Source organism: Pholcus phalangioides, unplaced genomic scaffold (genome assembly GCF_987345545.1).
Source record: "Pholcus phalangioides strain wild (caught in Gottingen) unplaced genomic scaffold, Ppha-v1.0 ptg000003l_1, whole genome shotgun sequence".
Classification (NCBI taxonomy): Eukaryota; Metazoa; Arthropoda; class Arachnida; order Araneae; family Pholcidae; genus Pholcus; species Pholcus phalangioides.
In genome coordinates, this window is record NW_028301596.1 from 21,895,570 (window position 1) to 21,908,195 (window position 12,626).

The 12,626-nt window shown below is 39.1% G+C and overlaps 1 protein-coding gene across 2 annotated transcripts in view; it reads right to left on the reverse strand.

Annotated features, from left to right (window-relative positions):
• The window catches only part of LOC149088286 (lysosomal cholesterol signaling protein-like), a 28,443-nt gene that overhangs the window by 12,260 nt on the left and 3,557 nt on the right, over positions 1-12,626 (reverse strand). For both annotated transcript variants that reach the window (XM_089246385.1, XM_089246393.1), the window contains exons 2-8: positions 12,393-12,493; positions 11,105-11,397; positions 9,254-9,588; positions 6,999-7,120; positions 3,635-3,794; positions 1,290-1,445; positions 7-96 (exon numbers count right to left, since the gene is read on the reverse strand). In XM_089246385.1, the coding sequence (XP_089102511.1) occupies positions 7-96; positions 1,290-1,445; positions 3,635-3,794; positions 6,999-7,120; positions 9,254-9,588; positions 11,105-11,397; positions 12,393-12,493 (1,257 nt within the window). The remainder of the gene's footprint in view (positions 1-6; positions 97-1,289; positions 1,446-3,634; positions 3,795-6,998; positions 7,121-9,253; positions 9,589-11,104; positions 11,398-12,392; positions 12,494-12,626) is intronic.

Below are 12,626 nucleotides of genomic sequence, written 5' to 3' on the forward strand. Positions count from 1 at the left end.
TCTCACCTGAAAAAGGACCAGGCCCTGGATACTGAGATGAGCGGACATTCGTTTGCTTCCGAATTTCTTGCACCAGATGATACACAAAGTGCTCGCCTGTCAAACAGAAGGAGACAAGCTGCAAAGAAAACATTTCGCGATTGGTCGAAATCAAAACTACAAATTCTTGGATCCAACATATGGCACACAAGAAAGGGTTTAATGATATCTCCTTCCCCTGTCTATAATACACATGGTGCATTAGGATAGAATTATACTCTAGCGAACTTTGGGTCACTTTTACTTGAATTCTAGTATAAGAAACACTTACTGTCATTTTATATTATTAGTGTCTCATCATTTACGATTTCCAACTGAAAAATAGTATATGCCCGAGGTTCCAAACATCACGACACAAAATCGCTATTACAATATGCAGCACACCTACTACTACTTAACCGTACACATATTTCTCTGCGGAATTTCTAACGAATCGGTACTTTCAGTAACGTGTGTGAGTGTGCGTATATGCATAGCCCTAACGTGTTTATGTTGTCATAATCGTGTTTGTTTTGAGTTCTTGCCTGTGCTGTCATATGTCTTATATATTTCGAAGTAAAGATGCTTGAATTTTCATGCTACGCAAGTAACGTGTTGAAGGTCTGCCTGCTCTCTACAGAGAGACTTTTTCAAATGGGAGACCGGCTCACATTCGCACCTCCAAGTTGGAAAATCACAGAAAACCAACTCCAGCCGACCACCTCTGCCAACGGGGTTCGAACCTGGATCCTCAGGATGAGAGTCCAGCACGATTCCCACACGACCGCACAGTGGCCGCAACACAGTTACTGCATACATAATAATGAGACAACACAGTGAACTTTGAGAGAAATTTTTAGCTGTCTCGTTTTTTGCCATATTCTTCACTTTATTCACCATAATAATGCTGTAATTTAGTCATGAACTAAATCAAATTTTAAATGCGTGGCTTTGCATGTGTGCGAAGGGTTCTGTAAACGTTCATTACTGTAGCCAGTTTCGAAATAAAAAATTCGGAATCGCCCTTTGCACATAAGCTGAGGTCGTCATCTTTCCATTTCATATTTTGAATTGGCTAATCGATGTCCCAATTAAAACGAAAACAACTCTTTGTTGGACTAACTATCCCGATAATTAAAAAAAAAATCGGCTCCAACCCTATCGCGATACAGTGTCATATTGCAAGAAAGGGGGGGGGGATAACGAAAGACATTTCTAACATTTCAATGAACCAAGTTATAGGATATATTCACTAAAAATCTCCTACTTACTCCGCACGCAAGGCTAATGCAGCTGACTTGGAACGATACGTTGCTTACATCATCTACGTACGTGCCCGGAGCTTCAGGTCGAACTATTGTCCACTTGGCTATGGCGTATGACAGTGGAAAACATGCCAGGCTTGATACTATCAAAGCCGCTCCCATCTAAATACACATACAGTAATCAGAAGAGAATGCATGGAAACACGCATCAGTAGAGCAAATTAGTTTTGAGAGGAGGTTCAAAGGTCTTTTGTGTTCCATGGACCTTTCGTGCCAAGACCTTTCTCAAAGGACCTCCCCAAGAAGAACTAAGACAGCCCTAAGAGAAATAATGGAATCTTTTCTAATAAGAGCTTAGAAGGAGTACATAACTTATATGTCTCCTCTAAGATAATCCAACACTTTCTCTCATAGATATTATCTTTTCTTATCTGTGGAAGCTCATAAATAAGAAAAAATAATAAGGTATTAAGTTTTGGTATCTATATAAGGTGATACACCAGAGCCCCCGTGTTAAGCTAATCAGATGCATCATGGACTTATGATATAAATGACTCACTATAATTTGTTTATAACATGTAGAAAGATTGGTACCCTGCTTTTTTTATTGGTACTCTGCCAAATTTGTTAATATGCTCTGGGATCCACTGTACTTTTCGGTCCTGCTTTGTTTACTATGTATGCATTTTAATCCTTTAAGCGGCGCATCTGAAATCACTAACCCCTTAAAAATGTCATGCCTTTCTTAATCAATCCCTTCGCGTACAAGCTGTTGTTGTGGTTGGTTACCTACCGCTTAAGGGGTTAGGGAACTCGTGATCGTTTAGGCTAGGACAACTGAAAAGGAAATTGCACTTTTAAACATACAATTCAAATATTCAAGAAGCGAGACGAGAGAGAATAGTTTTTCCAATGACAAAATTAGTATTTGGCACGTTAAGGTTCGTTCATTACAAGTATATTAGATAGCAGCAAAATCAGTAAACGAGATCTCGGTTATGTTAAGAAAGACATACCCAGGCCTGGTAAGCGCTAGCGGGGGAACAGTTCAAGTTTAAGATGGATTTATGTTGAGTTGCACATGCTTGAGAGGAGGTCCTTCCAGATGAGTCCAGCTTGAAGATTGACGCTCACCATGCTGTCGATCTCTTCCTGTAGTCAGTCGTTTTCGTCCGTAGAGGTATGGGATCGTGGTGCCTCCAGCTACAGCGTAGGTTCTTCACTTGCACTAATCTCTAAAGCCGGGTTTTCCTAGCAAAAGGTTTTCTACGGTGCGTGCAGCGTGAAATCGCTGATTGGTTAAAAAACCTGAAATTCACGTTTTTTAACCAATTAGCGTTTTCACGCTGCAGGTAACCTGATCCTAGGAAAACCCCGCTTTAGCATCAACAACGTAGGTGAGCAGAATTCTTCGCCCCTGAACTTACGGCACATGAAATCTAGGCTTCGTTATCTTGTATTGTTATTTCTTTAGTTACATAGTGGTTGGAGTAAATTTTCTTACTACATGACGAAGATTATGGAGCCGAGATAAAACAAACCTCGCTTGATCGCGGCCGGAACAAAAAAGGAGTTAAAAAAAAGAGAACATCGCTCTCCAAAACAGGTTTTTCTTTCTCCATGAGCGCGCTTGGCGTTGTGTTGACGATGGCCAGCCAGGTGCCAACGGCCAATTGGTTGAAACGCTCTACAACACTGTTGGCGATAAATGTGAATGATCTGTATTAGACACATGGGCTATAAATATGGTAGCCTTGCTTGCACGTTAAAAAAAGAAAGAAAGAAAGAAAAAAGCGATAAGGGTGGAGAGCAACAGTACAAACAGTAGATAATTAGATAAGAGACTTACAGAGAGATAAGAGATGTACAGTACCTCGCTTTTTCGCTCTCACCTACGTGTTCTATTTTTCACTTCCATGTACAGTATGATAATAGTATAATAGAAAGATTAGTTCTGAGAAAGATACATTATATGTGGGGGGGGGGGGGGAGGGAACAAACACAAAACTTTGTTTCATAATGTTACATTAAAGCTCGAAGGTTGAAGAAACAGTCAGCTGAAGTGAATTTATTCCACTGGCATTTGGAAGCAATGTTGCTTCCCTGATCGTAAAGGGGGTTAAGTAGACTTCCTTCCGATTTTCAGCAGATGCAAAGTAAGAAGGAATAGGAGGAAAATTTTTCCATTGAGAAATCACCTTTACAAAATATCTAGACTGTCAAAACTAAGATACGATGCTTTTAATTAGGAGAGATATCATGCAAATGCCGCTTAAGGGGTTAAGAAAAAATTACATTTATACAGCTTATATAAATGACTGAAATCGTAGGTAACTCATGTGAATACTTACAGCCGCAGTGTGAACATTTTTCCTTTTGGCCTCTTCGAAAATGACGGCAGCCGGAGATATTATTCCGTAAAGAAGGGCAAAATCGCATAATTCCTTTGTAAATGATGCTCCTCCGACAAGGCTCTTAACAGTGACGTGCAAGACCAGTGGCGTGAGTACCCTATTCAATGAAATCAAAACTACGATATAAATCGATACCAAATTCGAAATGAAAAATGCATGGTCACCTTACAGCTGAGTGTTTTTGCTCACCATTCTGTAACATTTTTGATCGCAACATGCTGTATTCTTTCCTGATCCACCACCACTACTACTGCTGCTTGATCGTACATGCACATCGTAAACATTTCCCTGGGAGATTTCTACGAATTGATATATGCAGGAACTTGCGTGTGAAAATGCGTGGCCGCTACGTATTTATGCTGTCAGAGTTATGCTTGTTTCGTGCTATATTCGTGCTGCCATCTTCCTTCTGTATTTTGATATGAAAATGACCAATGTCTTAATTTTCATGTTACGTAAGCATCGTGTTAATGACATGTCTGTTCTATTCAGAGAGACTTTTTCAAAGGGGGGGGGGGAACTTGCTCGCATTCATGCCTAATTTTTCATATATTCATGAATACCACTAACGCACATAACACAGAATGTGCCATCACAAAAATTAGGCAGGTCCTCAACTCGATATTTACATAATCACGAAAATTCAGGCATCTACCACTCTGGCTTCCAATGTTCAAGAGACAGATGGCAACACTCCTCAAACGCAAAACACGCATAACTGCTCAACTTTGACGTCATGAATACATTAACCAAGCAATACGTACATACAACACTTTTTGGCATGCATCGGCTCGTTGGAAATTCCTCAGAGGAATGTTTGAAAACATGTATGGTTTAGTAGTACAGTAGAAATATGTGAATCCAGTTCTAGCGGTTAAGTATTCAGTAGTCTTATTGCTAAAAAACGCTATCGTTTGCACTAAATACGTATAATTCAAAGCAATTTACAGCCTGGGCTTATTAAATTAGAATTTTTAAAACAAGTTTTCTTTTCGAAATACGCAGATAAACGAACTTATCAACTAGCAAGTTAACGGACCATAAAATCTGGATGAAATGACTCGGTACGGTAAGAGCCCGCAGTTGCTAAAAATTGCCTAACAACATCTGAAAGTGATAAGTGGGGCCATAACTTTATACATTGTTACGAAAAGTATGTAAATATCAAGGAAACATTTTATTTTTTGGATATTATTCTGAGGTGAACTCGGAAATAGTTATTATTTATCATTTATTAGTCATTTTTCACTGTAAATAGTCATCATCTATGTAAAAATGAAAATTAATGCATTCCTCTATAAACATCGCCAAATTAGCACCATCATGGCACTAGAGAAGAGATCTCGCGAGAAATAGATGAAGAACTTTCTCAAATCTTCCTTTTAACTGCATAAAAGCACCGCCAAAGCTGAACTAGGGAGGAGTTGAGTTTCGAAAAAGAGGTCATTTTCAGCCACCTCTTTGGGCATTTTGTCTGTTGTAGCCTATAAGCAACAACAGACACAAAGGCTATACAAATTCTTGTGTGCGTTAAGTGAGAAGCTGTGTTAGGGGCTCTCGTATGTTTAGTCAAACCTCTGCTTGTGAATACGTGTACATAGCTGTTCAGTAAAATAAATCTGTGTTGTCCTTCAAATTGCTTCGTGATTTGCTATCTCGAGTGCTTGTGAGAGACATTATCTGGAACAATATTTTTTATGATTTTGCATATTTTGCTATTTTTACGCGATATTTTCCGTGATTTTCAGTCATTTTTAGGCATTTTTTTATTTTTCCCAGCATTTCTTCTGCATGATTCTGCATTCTCAAAGAATTTTTTTCCCAGTCATCTCAATTTCCTACTGAAAGACATACAGACAAAAGGGGTGGGGTGTATTTTGGTGTTCAGGACATCTGTACATTCATCCTATTAACACATTACCAATTCTTTCTTCCTTTTCTTCAATATGAAGATGAAATGTTAAGGAGGAGAAGTGTTGCAAGCTAAATCTCCTCCTCAAGGTCCTTTCTCACTGTCCTCCAGAATACAGTGGAACATCTCCTAACGTTAATGTTATTGGAAATAGAAAAGGGAAATTTTTTTGGTAATTTTTTGATTTCAAATTTTCAGAATTTTTTGAGCAAATTTTCAGTTTTTAAGGGCATATTTTTTGGTTTTTTTAGGGCATAAATGCATTTTGTATAAAGCATTTTCTATCAGTTCATAAAAATCCTAGCCTTAGTGATAGGAAACGCCGCTTCTCGTGTAAGCGCCGCAACTGCGAAAGATTTTCTGATAAAAGTTGCAATTTGTCAGTTTGGCGGAGAAAGTTCCTTTTTCGGAATAGAAATTCCTTGATCTTACAAATACAATACAAATACAAATACGACGTCACAACAGGCAAATTGCCCAACGAGGTGGCTGACTTAAGAACATCATGGATCCCCGACCCATTTTTTTGGAGGCCCTACCTACTACTGCTACACCCCCCCCCCCCGCGGAACCCCCCAACAAATCGGTACATGCGGGAATGTGCGTGTACGTGTAGTGCAACCTGACGTAAAGTTTGTTTCTGTGTAATGCTTGTTATGTGTAGTGCTGTCATCTGCCCCCAGTTTTTCTAACTATGAGTGAAGTGTTATGGTTGAATGATTTACCGTTGTAGGACTGTTGCTCTCTGTGGCGAGACTTTTTAACGGGGAGATCGGCTCGCATTTGCGCCTTGAAGTTGGGAACCACAGAAAACCAACTTCAGCCGACCACCACTGTGGGGTTCGAACCCGGATCCTCGCATCACGAGTCCGGCACTATAACCACTCGACCACCACAGCGGACCACCACAGTAACATGCTGCCATTATCCTTATTTAGTACCAACATCAGCATATAATACAAATACTAGTACAAAAACAAAGGCCTCAACAGACAAAATGCCCAACGAGGTGGCTGAAAAAAGATGCGCATAAAAAATATGGATGTCATTATCTATACTATATCGAAAATACAGCAATCCAATAAGAGCAATGAAAAACCAATACATTATGATAAAATATAAATATACTTCCCATAAAAAATTATGGTTGTCTCAATTTTATATTATAATATTATAAAATGTTATATAGATATATTATTAATGCGTATAATATTATATACTAATAAAAAAAAATTAGTATTTTTTTGTGAAATATTCTCTCGGAAAAAAATGCGCATATACACCACATTGCCAAAAGAGTCGTATGCTTCAAAGTATAAATTTCAAACACGTTAACTCCGTGGTGCAGAAATAACGGTAATGACTTAATATAATTATTTACTGCCTTACATTTTGACGAAAACGAGTACCATGGCTGGGACCAAGTTGGAGCTGATCAAGTATCGCTCTTTCCCGATCATGCTGAAACCCAGAACGCACAAAGCTATGCCTGGAATCGTTTGAGCTAGAACCTGAAAACAAAGACAAATCTTTTAAATAGACGAGACTGAAAACACACATCAGTGGGGGAAATTCAATTATTCTTTTTTTATTGGTAAACTAATCACATTGGTTTTTTTTTTCATTGTAATTCAAAATATTACACTGGCAATGATTCTGCACCAAAGCTCATCCAAAAAGATCAATTATAAGATATTTATGGTATTTTCGTCCCTGACACAATTCGCCTCAGTCATTTCGCCTGCCCTGATCGTGTGAGTGACGAAGTGAATGCGTGAGTGACCATTAAGTGTCACCAATTGAAGGGTGAGTGTCTGTTGAGTGACCATATCAGTGGACAAGTGAGGGGTGAGTGACCAGATGAGTGGGGTGGGTGCTTGACCATATGAGAGGCCAAATGAGTGTGGTCACTCGTACGGTCACCAACTTGATCACTCATACGGTCAGGCATTTGGTCACTCATGCAGTCACACATCCTATCACTCACTTGATCATTCATATGGTCGTTCATTTCAATCATAGTCACTCACACTTTCTCATATGGTCACTCACTTGGTTACTCATGCGGTTGTTCACTCACTCATACAGTCAGTCATACATGCATATGGGCACTCACCTACTTAAATTTCACCCTTACAGTCATACAGTCACTCAATTAGTCAGTCACTTACTTGGTCATTCACTCAGTCAGTCACTTACTTGGTCATTCACTCAGTCAGTCACTTACTTGGTCATTCACTCAGTCAGCCACTTACTTGGTCATTCACTCAGTCAGTCACTTACTTGGTCATTCACTCAGTCAGTCATTCCTCTTTGTCATTTACTCGGCCACCCATACGGTCAGAGCAGGCGAAATGTCGGAGACAAAATTTCCGCATCCTGATATGTATATATGCTACAAAGTGCAAACATTGAGTGAAACATGCTACATTAGTGTTATTCTGGTAAGAAAAAGTGTCTTTTTTTTTTTCAGAAACCAGCAGAGCTGCCCATAGAAATCTAGACAATCTCAAGGAAGAGGCCATGTCCATCTGAGCATGACTATGGGTCTCATGCCTATAAGAAGCCTACATGTTGAGATCTGGTACTGTGATTTTCGCAAGTGTTTAAATGTGTAAGCTCTTTCTTCCAGCTAAACGTCACTTTTCCAGGGAGGGGGAAAGGGGAAGGTCTCATGATGCCGCGACTGCCAGCATATAACCATTACAATTAGAAGGAAGCTCACTGAAATCCAGTTCAGCCCAGGGCAGGCTAATTCTGGATTATGTACCGCGAGAGGCAATTTAATGTGTAGGTTCGGCGGGTCATCCCGTATTTCATAGAACACACTAATTTTTCCGATTGGGAGAGATGATCACCCCCATAGCTTCCACCCTCTGGATTCGCACGTAGCCCAGGGGCCAGAGATGAATCATTTTATAATTTTTTTCTTTATTATCAATTTAATTTCAATTATTATCGAAAATTAAATATCATTTTTTAATTCAGAAAAATCCCGATTTGCTCAAAATTAAACGCCAACAGACACTAACAAGACTACATGGAATTCAATATGACGTACCTAAACCAAACAAAAACAATTCATACAGGGTGTTCTGTTAATGGACCGACAAACTCATAGGGTTGTTAGTAGACATCCAGATGAACAAAAATTGCAATGGAACATGGTGTCGCAAACCACGTTGAGAGGGTGAAAATCGCGAAAAACGCATGCAGGTTTCGAGACGTCACACTGGAACGACAAAAACTTCAATAATAACTACAAAAAAAATTCATTTGATTTACTATTACAGGAGTTGTTGGAAGTGGCGGCCGCTGACGTCATTGTACAGTCTACAACGACGTAAAAACGATTCCCGGACACCAGGCCCCGTAGCCAGAAATTTCGTTCGAGGTGACCACTTTCATTTCTGTGTGTACTATTTATGTTGTGTTGTATATATTTTGTGTGTAATAAATTTAAAATTCAATTCATTAAGTAGAAAAAATCTTACTCCTGGATCAGGAATGGGGCGGCTGGATAAAAGGGGCCATTGGAAGGAAATATACTCCGAAATGGGAGGCATAGGTTGAAAAATTGTTGAGAAACACTGTGCGACATAATCTAAATTTATAAGGTAATTTATGGTTGTGCAACGGCTTACGTGAATGGGATGCCGCAAAACGGCCGGCATGTTAGCGTCGAAAATCAGGTTCAGCAGCAAGCCAGTAACTGTGGCTATGATCACTGGGTTCTGTAAGAGGTTCTTACTCATGTATCGGACGATAGAGTTCCTCAAGATGACATCGACAATCTTGACGAAGAATGTCTTGCTGTTGACGTTCGTCGCATCTTCCACTCCTTCGGGCTTACAGCTTGTAGCGCTTCTGGTACCAATCATGAGGTGGCTGATCGGCCCAAAAACGATCAAAGTCAAAGAAGGCAAGAAAAAAAGATATTTCGTCATGTGAGGCCGAACAAATCGATATAAAGATGATACTTGAAAGAAACAAACACTCATTAACATCGTCATTTATGATTGAACGACAACAAACGGAAAGAAAAATGAAAAACGTTTATATAACTATGCATAAATATGTGTGTGTGTTCATTTTACACATTACAACATAATGTGTAAAATGAGTATTTGCAACTATATGTATTAAAATGATGCGATCAATTTCTAATGAAATGCATGGACACTACAGGACGTCCCATAAATTCATAAATGATCTAAAAATTCATAAAAATTAGAGTAATAGGTATGTTTAAATGCGGTTTGTGAAGAAATTATTGTCACCGAAGAGGATTTTTTTTTGGTACAGGAAAAAAAGTATATTTTTTGTTGATAGAGGGCATTGCATTAAAACAAATCTCGGAAATATGCAAAGCAGAGTCCTATGAAATGCAGGGTGTGCAATTAAGAGCTCATTCATGAAATTTCCCGTCACTGGCGCTTACGCAAGGTTTTCACTGTGATGCTGACATTGGTGGATAAAGCACTATTGGTGGTGTAGGTTTACCTCAGCCATAAATCGCCGGCTGAAGTTTTACGAACGTTTCTTTTAAAACTTTAATTTTTCACATAAAATCCTTTCAAAGACTTATTAATATTTTTCCCATCGCATAAAATAATCTGATCATTCATTTATGATGCATTTTGATTTATCCATCCAGGGAATCCAGAAAATTTGCCTCCAACATTTCGTCCCCAAGAAGTTTCGTCCCTGACATTTTGCACCGGACTTGGCCAAGTGAAGGGGGATTATTGACTCGAACCCCACCGTCGCCGCGATTGTGGGTGGCTGAAGTTAATTTTTTGTGGCTCACAACTTCGAGGCATGAATGCGAACCGATTTTAAAAGGTCTCGTCACAGAGAGCAACAGGCTCACAACGATACAATTATTCAATCATTACACTTCATTCAGTTCACTTCTGAAATATAGATGGCAGCTCTGAAAAATCAGATGCAACACTATACGCGCACTCAGACTGTTAGGTACTCACACTTCCGGCACAACTCACTTGGTAGTGAGATAGACCTGGTCCATGATGATAGACCGGAGTTGTGCTAGGTTTGAAAGAAAAGAAATAAGATCGTATGAGTGGGGGAGTGAGTGTATGAGTGACCGGATGAGTGGGTGAGCGACTATATGAGTGACAAAGCGACTATATGAGTGACAAAGTGACTATATGAGTGACAAAGTGACCGTATGAGCGATATATATAATGAGCCAGTGAGTTTTTCATATGGGATTAATACAGAATGAGACCATACACACAAGACTATATTTAGAATGAGACTATACACACAAGACTTGGACCGAGATTACACTGTAAAATTTTGATAAAAGTTCTTTTATAAAACTTGAAAAATTCAACCAATAATCGCACCTTTACATTCACGCAAATGCACCGATAGGCTTAATGGTTGTATTTTTCAAGTTTTGTAACAGATCTTTTATCAAACGTGTTTTTAGTGTAATCCCGGCCTTAGAATGAGACTATACTTACTGAGAGGGTTCCCCACGGGTAGATCGTTACACTGCACGATAAACATAGCGTGGATTCCAGCGAAAACAAGATCGACTGGCTTATTGAGACAAGCCGCGACGATAGCAACAACAGCGAACAATACCGCTTTGCCAGCGACTATGCCGAGCAGAAGTTGCCAGTGGAAATCTTTGCCCAAATCCGCATCAGCAATGGAGACGCATATGATGGCTGGCATGGCGAAATACGAAGCGTAAGCGCCGATTCCCCGTACGTCACTTCTGCTCAATGGTCCAACTTTGGCGAGAATATAACTGAAATAAACAAAAGAAAATATACCCTAGACCAGTGGTTCTCAACCTGGGGCATAATGGCCGCCTTGCGGTCCTGGGATATTCTGGGGGGGCCACCGAGTGAAAATCAGAAGAAGGAGGAGCCACGACATAAGGTGGAGGGAAGCCACAGAGAGATCTGAAGAAATAAAGCTTGTAAAAGAAATATGTTATAGAAATATTACTACACTTTCGAATTCATCAGAGCCGTCCATGTGACCCGGGGCCGATATTACTGCGTTATTGTCATGCAATGAAACCCCGGCAAGCACTAATTAATGTTTTCAGAGTTTAAAATATATGTACAGTACTATATATAAAATTACTTTATTAATCATTTTTATAAATTGACGAGAAATTACTTTTTTTTCTTGTAAAAATACTTAGATTGTGAAACTTCAACAATGTCAGAATTTCTTATTTTCTTTTCTATGGCTTCTACTGGATTAACCCTTACAGCGTTAATGACAAGATATTTCGCCTAACTTGATGTCTTTTATTTCAGTAACTACGAGATATCTTTCGCGTCCTTAAACTCTCTTATTTCGGCAATGCCGAGCTCAACTAGCCCTGTACAGAGGGCTTTGTTCGCAAACATGTTTTCCACTCCCCCCCCCCCACACACACACACAGCTTGTCAAATCATCTGCCAGTTGGCGGAGTCAGCTTTTGTTCAAAGTTTGATAACAGAAGAAGAGGAACTGAGTTTTTTTTCTTTCGCTTTGGGTTAGTATAGAAATATGCGTACAGTATAAATAATAGAAGAAAAAGGTAGAGTATTTCTCTTCCCGGGTTTTTTCTTAATTCTCGGTGTAAGGATTAATGAATCATTGTACAAAGCGCCTTTTTGCTATGCTTTCATTATGTATGTGAAGTCGCTGCAGTATATCAAATGAATTTCCAGGAAAGCTGATTGAGATCATGAAAAATCTGTGAATTTAAAAAGAGTTGCTTAATTGAATAATGTAGATGCTCACCCTATAGAAACAATGAAGTAGCACTGAGCTAACGTTGGTGCGAAATTCCCAAATGGATATTCGTCATCTGTGAGTTTGTTCGTTTGACTTTCGGTCACATTCTACGAAAATAAAAAATTTATTAATAAAAAAAGCATTCATTTCATAAACTGGAATAATATTCACAAAAATTAGATCTAAGTTGAAGTAATATAAATTAAAAACAGTATGTGACCATGTAAGAAGTTACCACGC